The 15764-nt window shown below is 34.7% G+C and overlaps 1 protein-coding gene across 1 annotated transcript in view; it reads left to right on the forward strand.

Annotated features, from left to right (window-relative positions):
• Odad2 (outer dynein arm docking complex subunit 2) overlaps positions 1–15764 on the forward strand; it is a 155791-nt gene that overhangs the window by 69764 nt on the left and 70263 nt on the right. Inside the window, exon 16 of the mRNA XM_076831974.1 lies at positions 6163–6277. Within this exon, the coding sequence (XP_076688089.1) occupies positions 6163–6277 (115 nt within the window). The remainder of the gene's footprint in view (positions 1–6162; positions 6278–15764) is intronic.

Below are 15764 nucleotides of genomic sequence, written 5' to 3' on the forward strand. Positions count from 1 at the left end.
TATTCTGATGTAGTTTTATATTGTGTTTTAAAAGCATTGGTTAAGTCAAATTGATTAAGTGATTAAGTATGTAGTTCATTTTTTTTTTGATTTTATTTTATTTTATTTTTTATTTATTTATTTTTTTAATTAATTTTTATTGTAGGTTGTTCAAAACATTACATAGTTCTTGATATATCATATTTCACACTGTAGTTCATTTTTTACAAGTCTTTTCTATCCACTCCTGAGAAAGGAGTGTAAAGATTTTTAGTCATGGTTTTAAATTTGTAAATTTCTGGTTTTCTCTCTATCTCTTCACTTAAGTGACAGTGAAGAACCAACTTCCATCTTGACTTATTTGACCAATCTACCTGCATGTAACCGGCTTCCCTCCTCTATCAGATGTCCTCACCCTGCTGTAGTGCTGATTATCATGTTCTACTGACCAGCCATTGGATACTCTCTTCATCTTACTCAGTCTCTGATACCGGGCTCTGAGTCATCTTCTCCTTGTTTTTCTGCCCCTTCACCTTGCTCAGCCTCTGAATTCCCAGTACTCCAGTACGTTGGCACTCTCCTCACCCCACCCCAGCCCTGTCCCCACATGTCAGGCTGATTCTCCTTGGTGATTTTCCTGAAGGAAAAAAAAAAGTTAGATCTCTACTTCCTTACAGCAAATTCAGGTAATTAAAACATTTAAACAAAGTAAATTGTAAAAGGTTAAGAGAAATATTTCAGTTTCATTGTCCTGGAGTGTGGATGGCTTTTCTCAACTTAAGATGAAGATTAGAATCACGAAATAATGGATAGACTTAGTCACATGAGTATTTAAACTGCTCAGGCAGAATGAACAAGAAAGAAAGAGGTAAAAAAAAAAAAAATCTCTTTTGCTTTCAGTGGCAGTAACCAGAAATTGGTCACTAAACGAGAAGAATTAAACATCCCTCCTATGATTCATCTCTAATTGATGAAAGGAAACTTTTTATAGAATAATGTTAGCTCATAAATTGAGAAAATGGACAGAATTGGAACAATCAGTGTTTACGACTCTGAATAAAATAATTCTTTTAAGCAAGGATAACTGTTGGATACTTTTGTTGCTCCACAAGTTCTGTGTGAGACTGTTTAAGAAGTTTCAGAGGTGAAATGATTAGATTAGGAGAGATGTGACCTATCAGTGGATTCGTCCACTTGGCATAGATGGAATATGGATGGTAACTGTGGTGGCAGGTAGGGTGTGGCTGGAGGCAGTATGTCACTGGCGGCTGCCTTTGGGGTTTATACTTTGTCCCTGAGAGCAGTGCTGTCTCTCTGTTCCTAGTTACCATGTTGTGAGCTGCTTTCCTCCTCCCTTTTGCCATCATGTTCTGCCACACTTGGGCCCATACTCTGGACTGAACCTCCCAAGACACTTTTCCTCCTCTAAGTTGTTCTCATCAGATCTTTTGGCCAAAGTTATATAAAGGTAATACCGAAAGCAAAACTGTAAAATAGGAAAAGTTTATTGAGACAGGACCATCTCAGGGTGACAAAGTATGACCCCACAGATTGTTAGTCAATGAAAAGGGAGAACTGCATCTTTACAAAGGGGAGATCTGATGGTCACCAGCATAATTAAATGACCAAACTGAGCATTACTCAGACTTGGACACATGAACATTTTCTGCCATATGATGTGTTGCAATACCTGATGTGTGAATGAATAATTTTTTTTTCTGGTAAAAGAGTATTTTTCTGCCTTACCAAGACCTAGAAAAATCTTGATATACTTCTCTAGTGACTGTTTTTTCTCTACATTTGGTCTCCCAATGTCTTGTTGGAATAACACATAGAGATAAAAACCACAAAAACAGCGAGGCATATTTTAAAGCAAAATTCTTTTCTAATTCATTTTTTATAAGAATGATCATTTTAATTCTGACATACATTTGTATTTCCTTTTATGTTGACTTTCCAACATGGTTTCAAAATCTGTAGATTTCCGTTGCATCTCTTCGTGTTGTGGTTTAAGAACATCATGTTCTTTTGGGTCACTTGATGTTATTATTCTGCCTGCCACACTTGGGTTGAGCTATTCTGCCGTCATACAATAGTGTTCATTAGGGTAGTTTTCAGCAAGTACTGTGAAATTTTTAGAAAACATGCAAAATTATGGTTTCAAAATAGATATATTGGTTTTGCCAGAAGGAAACCCTACCTAACCCTACCCATGCCCACGATATGGTCACAAATTGTTCACATTTGTTCACATATGTGGTCTCAACAGTAAGGGGAGCCCGCCAGACTTTGTAACAGTCCTGGCAAATGTTAATGTAACAAGAGAAATCAAGAAACATAACAAGCAGCTGTGTCTTTTTGGTTTGGTTTAAAAAAAAAAAAAAACCAGCTTGAATGTGAATGTCTTTCTAGATTTGTTATTCTAATAAACAGGCAATTTGATTTTCATGATAAAGTTGAAGATTTTGAAAAACAGAATCCAGGTTTGTTTTAATAAAGTCCAGCTATTATTGTAAAATTCTATTGATAAGTGGGAAGAACTTGCATACTACTGGAAATGAATTGAGAACAAGATGGTCAAAGTACTAGACAAACATGGTTAGACCCATTGAAAATGAACAGTGATGTAAATCAATACCACCTACAAACCCATCAGTGTATATGCAAAACCCAGCAAAGTTGTAAAGAAATTCTGTGCAAATATACTTTCAACCCAAAAACAACTTCAAAGAAAAATATTGCTGGTTAGATATAGAATTGGAAAATTGAAAGTACTTTGAATTTGAAAGTACTTTGGAAGTTGAAGTTTAAAAAGGAATGTACTGGGAAAGATTTTTGATTCTTTGAAAAAGAAGTAAGCAAAAGTTTCCTGTTTCAGATCCATTTAGGCAACATTTGCTGGCTGTGGTTTTATGCCCTATGCATGGTGGGCAATAGATGATTCCTGCTGTGAAAGAGATCACACCGAAATCGAGGAGTGTACAAGGCAAAGCAGAGCACTTGGAGTTCCAGAAAGGAGGATGGCAAATTTTAAAAACTAAAGAAGGGGGAAGCCAGAGGATTTATGGCAGAGATGTTTTATGACCTTAAGTGACAGTTTATTCGAGTAGATGATAGAGGTGGCCTGGGCATCTCTGACAGATGAGAGAGGAGTCTGTGTGGTCTAGGAGAGCCCCACATGGAACCCTATGAAGACATCTACTGTGGCATCATTATAATAGGTTGTAATGGCCCTCACTAGACTGTCATTTCCTGAAGGAAAATTAACATGCAGTTAGCCCTCATTTTTAGATTCTGTATTGATGAACTCCTGCACCCACTGAACTTTACTTGTAAACAAAGTTTACAAATATGCTTTCATACTTCTTCTCTCTCACTTGTGGACATGTGAGAGCAGTGAACAATTTCCAGTTGCCCAATGCACATGTTCCCAGCTGATACCAGGAGACACCTTGTCCCCGGTAAATACTTGCTTTTGACTGTTTTTTTTTTTTTAGTGCCATGTTTTTCGCATTTTTGTGCTTTACGTTGGTGATTTTGCTGATTCAAACGGCCCCTGAGCATTATTCTGAAATGCCATCCAGTTTTTCTAAGCACTAGAATATTGCGAAGGCTTTAGAGAGGAAATATTTGTGTTAAGTCACCTTTGTTCAGGTATGACGTGCGTGCGTATGTTCAATGTTTGTGTTTCAAGATATTAAATAAAGTGTTTTTAAACAAAAAGAAAACAAGGTATATATTGATTGATTGATGAAAGTGTTCAGACTGGAGACTCACAGAAAGAAAATGTTATATTTCTCCTAGTTATAGTGCTTCAGTATTTGCTCAGTTAGTGACTTTGTAGAACGTATAACAACTCCTGGTAAGGAAAATTGGCTGTATTTCTGTGTTATTTCTGTGCCTAGTACTTAGTGTTTAATAGACAGTCAAGGAGTTTTATGAGAAATTACTTGAATTTGAAAGAATAATTCAGCTCCCTTAAAATTTTCAATACTGAGCTCAGGAAATGGGGTTTTAATATCATACAGGCAATGGAAAGTCTTTGGAGATTTTTTTGCCCTGAAAAATGATCTTTTCATTGTGAATTGTTCACCAAGAGTTGACAAAATGATCTAGATAGTGTCATGGACAGAATGAATATCCCTGGGATCCTGATTATAAGAAGCTTCTGAAGAAGCTCTAAGAGTTTCTTTAGGAGAGTTAGTTTCACAGGGATTCACAGGATGCATGGAAGAGAAGAGAGAATGAAAACACAAAGCTAAATTATGCCCCTTCTGGAGCAATCTTGACTTAAGATAGTAAAGACCTGGATTAGAGAACAGGGAAGAAGGGGCAGGTTCTGGAGCAAATGAAATAGAAATCAGAAGTAAATGATTTCATGCGGAGGGTGGGGCAATGGAAGGGTGAGACTAAACTTTGAAGTTTGCTATCCCCAACTTTGTTATTTCCTGTGCTGGAAATTTTTTTAAATAATATTTTTCTCATATTGGGTTATTACTCCATTCTGTGCTGAATCTTTTTTTAGATACTAGTATTGGGGTCACAATCCTCATCCCTTATAACTAGCAACTGATGAATTGCTTAGTATTGGGGATGAGAGTGGGGGAATAATAGATAAAGTTTTTAAATTAATATCAAATTTTTATAGTTTACTGTGAAATTTTGTCTGGGGAAGGGTGTTCAGGATTGAGCTATACTTTTTAAACTGAGTGTGTGTAAATGACTTCCACTCTAAAGACAATTTATACCTAACAGTAGATAGTTAAATGTTATAAATACTAAACTTGCTGAAAAGTCTGTGAGAAGGAAGACAATCATTCCCTGCTGTTCACTGTAAAATTTTGTGAAAAACATACAGAGATGCTGGGATCAGCATTAATTACATTTTCAGTAGAGCATATAAGGCAGTAGCCATTTTAATTTAAATTTTAAGAGTCAATCCTTCTTTGTGTGTCTTTATAGTTTCCACACTTTGCTTGCTTGAGAACAGAGTTTTATTTCTCATTGTCAGAAAGCTTTAAGTATGTATGACAAGTTCTTTAGTTAAATTTTGGTGTCAGTGTATCTTTTTTTTTCCTATTAGAAGTCATTTTTTAAAGATACAGTTTATATCTTACTCTACAGGCTATTTACGTCACTCATTTTACAAAGTTATGCAAAAGTGATATCCCACTTGGAAGAATAATACTTTTCTTTTCCTGGCAAACTCATCTCAGGTAATCAAGAAATGTAGATTTTTTTTTTTAATGTCAATGTTCAAGGAACAATTTACATGGCATTTTAAGCCAGGAGAATTTATTCTGTGGCTAAGTACTGCATGTGTTTAATTCAATGGGATATTAAAAAAAATCAAAGAAATTCTGATGTTCTTTATCTTTTTTCATCAGCTTTGAGTTTAATATATCTTTTTGAACAAAGCCATGTTTGTGAAGAACATTAAGTTTTGTTTGGCCTTCTCAACTCCAAGTACTCAGTGGACCTTATTGCAAGGTTATGCTCCCTGGACTGATTGATATATAAACAGAAGACAGATGGTGTAGAGATGACTCTGATGATAATTCATTTTTCAGCTAGTCATGAAGATATTTTGATTACAGTATGTTTAAGTAATTATAACACAGTCTGCAATGTTAGTCTTGCTGGGAAGGGAACACATGGAAAACAAGTTATGTGTTATTCGTGCCCAACAAAGGATGCACTGTGGTGTAATGATTTTAATTCCTAATGCTAGATTAGGACTGAAGGAGTTTAAAATATGTCATACAGTAAGGTAAGTCAATTAAACATAGACCAAATAAAAAAGGTAACTGCACAGCTTTGAGGCATAATTTGTTTTGGAAAGTATTTAGATGTTATTATATGAAAGAAACCAGTATTTTTAAATTTAGGTAACAGTCTGTGTACCGCTAATTAAAAAATTACGTGGCTTGATTTTAAGTTTATGTGAATCGTAATTATCAGGCAGCTTGCTTTTCGTGTTGTGAACTTAAAACCCAAATCAGAGGGCTGACGAGTCAACAGCATGTTACAATCCTGGTGTTCTTTTGATGTTTTGAAAAAAAAAAAAATGGAAGCAAAATGTCAAAATGAGAAAAAAAAATAGTATTATGTGAATAGATGGGTCAAGTTTTCATTTTCACTTCCTAATAACAGTTTATGCCACCATTTTTAATTTCACCATAGAATAATTGATCGCTTAGATGGAGTTCGTTTGTTGTGGTCCCTGCTGAAAAATCCACACCCAGACGTGAAGGCCAGTGCAGCGTGGGCCCTCTGTCCATGCATTGAAAATGCAAAGGTAGGAAGGAACTGCAAATCAATCTGTCAATCAATCTACTGTCTCTAATACTATATTGAATAATGTTGCCACAGGTCACTAATTGCCTTTGACTTATCTATGGTTAGATTGATCTTGTGGAAAAAAAGTGATAAACAATGTTTATGCAAAAAGAATTTTTGAGCAATGCCTTCTTCTGGTCAGTTTCAAAATGCCAAATAAAACTAGTGTCTGATGCAGTGCTTACAAAGTTCTACTTGATGTGTGCAGTTGAAACAAATACCCTGTAAATCAGAAGAAAGACAGACTGAAGTTCTTAATTCTTGGATAATAAGAAAATTATCTGCATTTACCTGCTACTTACATAGAAGGGCAAGCATGGTGGGAAGCTTGACTTCTTTTATGGTAGCTTTAGCCAGCAGTGAAAGCCCAGTCAGGTCTGCTTTACCTTGAAAAGGTTACATAATTTTACTAGGCCTCACTCACTTTTCTTATCTGTCATTAACAACTGAATCAGAAGTTTCTGATGTCTGTTTTAGTTCTTCACTTTTAAATTGTTTTATTTTCTTTTGAAGATATCTTTTCAGCTTGTCTCTCTTTAGCAATATTCTATCAGTTTAGAGATTTCTCTTGAAGTCCTTGTTGCCAATGCTATTTCTTTCTGTTGAATACGTTTATCTAAGGGATTTTATTTCTGTAATAAATTTAACATGATTTGAAATAGTATCCTAAATGTAACCATTTGTGAAAAGTGAATTGTGATATATACTAGGAAAGAGGAGACTTATTACAAGTTCATTAATGGAACCATTGTTTATCACAGCAAACAATTAAAATGATCTCAAATGTCCATCTATAAGAAATGAACAATAAGATAGTAGTCTATTTATACCATATCATATAATGAAGCAATTAAAAATGAACTTAACTAATATATTCGTTGATATTGATAAATCTCACAAAAAATATTAAGCTAGTGCTGGAGATGTAGCTCAGTAGTAGAGCATTTGCCCTGCATGCACAAGGCTGTGGGTTCAATTCCTAGCAGCACAAAAAAATAATGTAAGTAAATAAATAAGAAATAGCAAGTTGCAGAATAAGTATACAATATGATTCCTTTGAAAGTTCAAAGACAGTTTTAAATATAAAATTTAAATTGTTTAGGGAGCAAGAAAGAAGTCTATTGGGCGAAGATCAATATACATATTTGAAGAATAATCCCTATTGGTTACTTTCCATATCAGCTCAGTCCTTCATTAATAAATATGACAATAAAGGAACACCATATATTTAAGAAATGATATTAAAGAGAAAAAAACACATGGGGGAAATGGGGATTGAAATCAAATTCCTTGCATGTATGATTTTGTCAAAATGAATCCAACTACTGTGTATAACTATCATGCTGTAATAATAATAAAAAAAGACAAACCAAGATTAATAAGCAGAACTAACTTCAGAGGAAACTGGGGTAATGAAAGGAACAGAATGTACCATTAATTTTTTTTAATTAATTTTTTTTAAATTAATATTCTTGGAAAGAATACTCCAAGAATACTCCAAATAGGTGGTTATAAAAAAGAAATACAGAGAAAGGTTTTTTTGAAATTTAAATTATTTGGCAAAACAATAAATATAGTAGAAAAGAGTAAAACTATGATCAAAATGGCTAATTATTTATCTGAAAGATATAGTCTAATAAAAAATAAGAATATAAAGTAAAAATGAAACAAAAGTAGCACACAAAATACATTAAACAATAATAATAATAAAAAAGAGTAATTGAGAAGAAATAGTCATTTTTTTTCTTGTAAAAGAAGGTTCTATAAGCTGAATTTCTAAAGAAAGACTCTAGTTTTCAGATTTGAAAGATTCACTTTTTGCGAAGCAGGAAAACAAGCAAACAAAAATTTTCATGCTTATACATACATTTAAACTTGGTGTTTCAGAAATAAAAGGAAAAAAGTTATAAAAGAACAAAAATCACATCACATTGGCATTAGACTTAACATTATCCACAAAAAATTCTGAAAGAATTTCCTAGTAAGAACATACCTGGGCTGGGATTTGTGGCTCAGTGGCAGAGAGCTTGCCTCTCACATGTGAGGCACTGGGTTCAATTCTCAGTACCACATAAAAATGAATAAACAAAATAAAGACATTGTGTCCATGTGTAATTAAAAAATATTTTTAGAAAAAACAGCTTTTTCTGTCTTTAGAGGAAAGTACTTTTTTATCTTGTAATTTTATATCCTCCAAAACTAGCTTTTGAGTGACAGTAGAGAGTAAGGAAGAATAGACTTTTTTTTTTCTTTTTTTCTTTTAGAAATGGCAGAATTCAGAAAGTTTATCCCTGATGAACCTTTTCTGGAAAAGAAAAATAGTTTTTATTTTAGAATATTTTTCAGCAACATAAAGATTCTAGCTAGGCTCAATGGCTCAAGCCTATAATCCCAGTGGCTAAGGGAGGATTGATCACAAGTTCAAAGCTAGTCTCAGCAACTGAATTTAGCGAGGTCCTAAATAACTTAGTGAGACCCTGCCTCAAAATAAAATTAAAAGGGGTTGGGGGGTGTCCTAGAAATTTGGCTCAGTGGTTGAATTAATCCCTGGTACCGAAAACTAAAAAAATAAAAGATTTTATGAAAGAGAATAATGTGAATTATAAGAAACAATAATGAACAAATACATGATTTCAGTTAAATATGAATTGATGTTGATAATATGGCTTTTAAGTTTCATTACATTATTAAGACAGAATTCCTCTCAACGTAGTGGCATAAAATAGAATTAATGCTGATAGCATTACCACAGTAACAATCTGACTTCAAACTACCAGAGAATTAAAACTACAAGTTAGGTAGTAACTTGTAGTGGTTAGGAAGTAGTAGATACTAACTTGTAGTAGTTCAGAAGTCATAGGTAAAAGCATGCTAAGGGCCTTTTCCTTTCCCAGAAAAAAGTATTGTAGATACTAGTTATTTCTCAATCATCATTGAAAGTATCAGTTTAAATATAGAATTTAATATATTGATAGATGCTATTTTGTATAATAACTATTTCTACTTAGTACTGTTACTTTGTATAAATTGTGTCTTATCTCATGGATTTTCTCTGCATCTACTTTTTTTTTTATCACATTCATTATTCCTGTGCAGGATTCCAATCTTGAATATCAGGCTTATATTCTATGCCAGCAACTGAAACTGAATTAAAGTTAGACCTTAAACAGGACCCAGTCTTCCACTCCCCTCCCCTCCTCCCTCCCCCTCCCTCTTTTTTTCCTTTCCTTTCTTCCCTTTTTCTACCTTTGATTTTCAATTCAGATATGAGATAGTTATCAAAAGAATTTATCTGCATTAATAACCCTATGTAAATCAAAAACCTTGAAGTCAAAGTTTTACTCGATTATTAATTTGGCTGATTATTTCAACAATAAGGACTGTTTTTTTCTGATTGGGTAATATGGAGGACCTTCTCATAAACTGAATTAACTAAATATGCAGAATCAAAAATTCGAAGGTATATATAACTATCAGAACATTTATATTTTATGACTCAATTTATGATGAAAGCAGTTTTAGATGTCAATTTCAAATGAATAAGAAATATATGCAACTTTTCAAAAATATACTGGGATATGTGAGCACAAATTTTGAAGACCATTGATTAGTCTCATGTACCGGGTCCGGCCTTTGAAGTACAAGAATGGGAAATTTACACATCTTTCCTCAAGAAAGTAGCCTGATTTATAAGGATCTAATCTTTTGAGAATCTCAATCCTATTTTTCAAGGTCATAAACTGAATATTACATTGGCCTTCCCCCTTACATATTTTCATTTATTTAGTTATTTGTTTATTTATTGATTGGTTCTAGGGATTGAGTCCAAGACACTAATCCCCATTCCTTTCTATTTTTCATTTTGAGACAGGGTCTTTCTAATTCACTGAGGCTGGCCTCAAACTTGTGATCCTCTTGTCTCATTCTCTGAGTAGGTGGGATTATAGGCATAAGCCTCCAGGCCAGCATTTTTTCTTTTCTTTTGCACTGGGGGGGGGATGGAATCCATGCCCTGAGGCATACTAGGCTCTACCACTGAGCTAACCCCAGGCCCTTCCTTGTATCTTTCTATACAAACTCATTTTCCTAATGCAGAAGGATAAGTTAGGGTTAGAGCTTGAAATAGATCTTTTGCTCAGAAAAGCAAGAGGAAAGAAAGCAATTTATAATATTTAAATTAGATAGCATCTTATTATTTATACAGATTCCAGTCAAACCATGGTCTAAGAAAGCTTGAGCTAATAAAACTATGACAATGAAAATGTACTGCTCAAATGTGGGTACTACTAGCCACCTATGGCTGTTGAGCATTTGAGATGTGACTAATATGACTGAAGAAATGAATTTATAGTTGTCTTAAATTTTAATTAAAGTTTAAGTGGCCAACTGTGGTTAGTGGGTATTGTTTTGGTGCCTAAATCTAAATTAAAAAAAGCAATGAAGAGTTTTGTCTTGGTAAAGCAACTGTTAAAAAGAGTTGTATATCTCAAGAATTAAATAAAATTGTGTATGGTTATATGTTCATTATGTTAATTTTAGAAAGTTAAGTAGAGGAAAAATATTATTTTTAAATTTCAGGGCTTGGAGATAACCACTATTAACAGCTAGCATTTTTTTTTCTCCTTAACAATGAGTATCTGATTCTCTGTGTTAGTTATCACTGTCTAATTTTCTTTGGCCATCTAGTATTTTATTTTATGGCAATGTTATTTATGCAATTAAGTTTCCAGTTTTAAAATACAGAGTGAGGTTAAAGGAAACAAAAATTCATTGGAGTCTTTCTAGAATATTCTTACATATAGGGAAAATAAAGTTACCTCTGTCTCATTGGTAAAAATTTGAACATAGCTCCCTAGGAATATGATTTATAATGTCAAAAGACAGCGGTTAGTGTTTTCTTTTTCTTGATTATACATAAACTAATAGTGCATTTCAGAATCAAGTGCATTTTGGATTAGAGATCACAAATTCTGAGGAAGAGTAGGGGCAGGAAATGGTTTTTTAATATGTCAGGGCATACCTAGCTTGCAGTAAAACAATGGAACTAGAGGAGATCTTGGCTGAGATTTGGGCCCATTCTTCATCTTCATCCTAAGCCCTTCCCCATTTAGGTAAAATCAATGACTCAGCTCTCCAGGGAAGATCACCTTTTGCAAGGAAGGCTTTCCATGTTTTTTCACATAAGATGCTTTTGCAAGTAGTTTTCAATATGTTAACTTATGAATCATAGGATTTGACACCAATTGGAAATAGGTAACTTTTTTCTTTTTTTGGCTTAATGGCCCTGACAATAATGCTGCAGAAACCAGCCATTGCTTGTTACAGCTGAGAGTGACACAAATGCGAAGAAAGCACAAGCCTCGTCTTCAGCTAAGTTATTGCTACTTCAGGGTCCCTGCCACATCTGTCAGGCATCATGAAACCCAAGCACACTATACACGTGTGCCCATGTGGTGTGGATATGGTGAAATGTCAACTGTTGGAAACAGATGTTATCCATTTTTCATATTGTTAACAGCATATACATTAGAACACATTTTCAGATCTAGCTGTTAAGAAAATGAGATGTGGAAATTGCTTCTAGTGAATGTTTTACATCTCTTCTTGTTGGGAAATATTTAAAGTTACTTATCAGGGAAGAAGACAGACAACAAGATACCAGAATCAAAGATTTCAGTAATGAATTTACAGGGTAATTGAGACGATGATTCACGATGAAAATTGGCATTGTGTTTGCATTGTAATTGTTTTGTTATTAGTTTGCATAAAACAAATGTTATGTGAATTTTTTTAAATGAGAAATATAGATCTTTCAGTAGTAGACCAGTGTCTTAATTAGAAATTTCAAAAACTTTCCCTTCATTTTGGAAAAGTATCTTATAGTTTTTGTTTACTTAGGGATAAACATACCAGATGAAAAAGATGTTTTTCCAGCTTAATAATTACCTGTCCATTCCTTACGTGATTGGAAAATCAGAGCGTGAAATGTGAGTCTATCTTACCCCCTTGAAAGAATATTTAAGGCAGGAAATAAGCCTCTTTAGTTAGAGAGCGGCTCAGTGTTCTTGGGTCTACCAAGTACTGAAGAACAGAAGGTCAACTAAAGTGACCTAATTATAAAAGATTCACTGTGATTTTTCCTAAGGATATTTATTTAAAAGTTTACTGCTTAAGGTTGGAAAACACCTATTAGGCTTTGGGGAAATTTCATTTTTTATGTTTTGCTTTTTCCAAGTATGGTCACTAAAAACAGAGATACTAAGATTTGACCTCAGTAGTGATGTTATTTGGTACATTTCATGAGCTGCAAGCCTGGCTTCAGGCTAATAACTGCTTTGTTAAAAAAAAAAAAATACAAATAAAAATAAAAAAAGCACAACAAAATGTGAGAGTTTTGTAAATGGAAGTAAAAAGCTGTTGCTTTCAAGCTGAATGATCAAACACATTTTTGGAAAACACCGGCAGCTGAACAGGTGTTCAGTATTAGGAAGTTGTGATGTAAGGAATGCAAAGACCAAATCTGGCAAAAACCCATGTATTAAATTCTTTGTTCTTAAGAAGCAAAACCCTGGCTGCAGAAAGTCAACTCAAATTTGTGTTCCACAAGCAATAGGATATTGAAAAGTAGAATGCGCTCGTGTAAAGAATGTGTAATTGTGTCACATCACATACAATCACTTTTATGGCCTTTGCCAACGTTTGTAAGAAATATGTATATTTCTTAAAATACCTTTTTTTTGTGAACATCACTAAGTAATAGTCACAGTATTTCTGTAATTCAGTTTCTTTCCACTTAACAAGTTTTTAAAAATTTTTATGAAGCAAAAAGCAAACATTTATATTTGCCCTTTAATACAGAATGCTATAATTAATTCATATTACTTAGGAATTCATATTGCTTATGAATTATATATTTCATATTAATTTATAAATACTAATTTCTTATGGATTATATAGGAAATGGCTATTCTTATTTTAGGATAAGTACTCTGAATGTATAAATCAGTTGTAGAATTAGGAAAAAAACTCAATCTGTCTTTCAAATCAGTAATAGTTCTGTGTGATTATTTGGCTCTATAATTTTCTTAAATTTAATTTTGCTACTTGTTTAGAAAACAATGTCTGGTTTTGAATTTGTTCTTGGAGGAAAAATAAATCTCCAAAACCAGTGACATAAGGATCTACTCCAAACAGAGAAGTTAATTAGAGAAATATAAGAATGATTTCCCCCAAAGAGTAGAGAAGTAGTTAATTTCTGTGAGGTTAGAATACATGCTCGGGCAATTCTAGCCGGGAATGTTGAGCACTGAGTATGGATGAGGCCAACTTCCTGACCACAGGTGTGACAGAACCCAGCTGATCAAACAGGATAGGAATTTGACATCACTCTCTGTTTAACTTCAGCTGCCCAATGAGCCATGCCCAATCAGGGAGCCAAAGAGAACCTGGAGAAGGCTTGTGTGGGGGTTTAGTTTCATACTGAGAGCACCGCTGTAAACACAGTTTATGAGCTTCGATTTGCCCATGATTAGGCCATAGAATGTATAGCTGCTCAACAGTGTGCCAGAGAATCAACATAGTTTAAAAAAAACAACAACCTAAAACCTCTTTAAAATGTGATCCGTGCTTATGTTCTGCCTGGCTATTTGAAGCCTGCCATCATTTTTAAGTTACCAAATAATATGCTCCTCATTTGGCCTCCAGTTCCTAAAATCCTAAGAGGAAGGTAAGAAATTATAGTGTAAACTTTTTTTTTTTTTTGTATACCAGATTTCAAATAGGGACATGAAGGACCAAAACATGAGGGTGTTAAAAAACTATCTTCAGAGCATAGCTGGAAGTATCACTAGCTACAAGTCCTGTCTGTTGATTTCCCTGGATTCCCACACACATGCCTTGCTTCTCAGTCTGTCCTGACAAACAGCTACAATGGAGGGTGTTAGTCTAGGAAGAAGTAGACTTGAAAGTGAGGCTAAAAGTATAGGCGATTCTAAATAGGTACCATGTGCACAAAATTGTGTATCTATCTATGCTGTGCTACCTAGGAGGCCTTTCAACCCTGTTACTGTATTAAATTAATTATCTGATCTTTTGCATCCCCAACAGCCCCAAACACCTAGAATTTCACATTGCACTTTGTCACCATCAAAAATGGTGCCATGTCAAAACACATTGATTCAGACATCTGACTGGGACCGCAAGTAGCCTATCCTTTCAGCTCACTGGCTTAAAAACTCCCATTACACTTTGACCGACCACATCCCCATCCATTGACTCCATTGTGTTCTCCAGCCATTCACCTCTCCTGTTGAGAGCCATAGCCGAAGGGGCACCAGCAAACTTCCAGCTGCCAGTTGATGATTGACTCTTAAATCTTGCAATAATCTCCATTTACCAGATTTATTTTTGATGACAAAAATGGGAGTATTATGGGGAGATACAGAAGGTTGTATATGTCCTTCTGCTAATTGTTGTTTGACCAGGTCATGGGCTGCTTGTATCTTTTCTTTAGTCAGGGGCCACTGAGGAACCCATACTGGTCTTTCTGATTTCCAAGTAATTTTTATTGTCTCAGTGGCCCTTTCTGAAAATCCAACCTATGTCTGTCCGTTCCTTGATCTCTTTGTATTGGTGCTGCTATACCTTGTTCTTGTTTTTCTAATCTTATTCCTTTCCTAAAACCTTGCCTAGTCATAATAGTGGGTGCATTTTGGTTGATGTTATTTGTTAATGTCAAATCTAATTGATCTAGGACATCTCGTCCCCATAAATTTACGGGAAGATGATCCAATACATATGGCTGTATAGTTCCTTCACATCCTTCAGGATCCTTCCAATCTAATACCATTGCACTTCTATGGGGATTAGTCGCCACTCCTAGGCCTCGAAGCATTTGGGTAGCTTGTTGTAATGGCCAATATTTTGGCCATTCTTGATGAGAGATGATGCTAAGGTCTGCACCTGTATCCAGTAGCCCATTAAATTCATGTCCTTGAATATTTAGTTTTAGCATGGGGCGAGAATCTAAATTTAAAGAAAGCATAGCCCAATCTACACCTGTGGAGCCTAATCCCTTGGAACCTCTTTCTACAGTACAACTGGAAAATTTATCATGTATGCTGGGTATTATTAGTAACTGTGTTATTCTATCTCTTGGTGAAATTACTGATATACCCTTTGGAGAACTGGCTATAATTTTTATTTCACCTTCATAATCGGGATCAATTACCCCAGGACTTATCATAAGTCCTTTTAGAGTAGAAGAGCTGCGTCCCAATAATAAGCCTACTGTTCCTTTGGGAAGAGGTCCTTTTACCCCTGTGGGAATGATTTGAACTCCCATCTCTGGAGTTAGTACTGCTCTGGTGGAGGCACAGATGTCCAACCCTGCGGTCCCTCTGGTTTGTCTGATGAGGGATCTGATGGACAATGTGTCCTGGGGTTGC

The sequence above is a fragment of the Callospermophilus lateralis genome, chromosome 13, assembly GCF_048772815.1.
Source record: "Callospermophilus lateralis isolate mCalLat2 chromosome 13, mCalLat2.hap1, whole genome shotgun sequence".
NCBI classification, from domain to species: Eukaryota; Metazoa; Chordata; class Mammalia; order Rodentia; family Sciuridae; genus Callospermophilus; species Callospermophilus lateralis.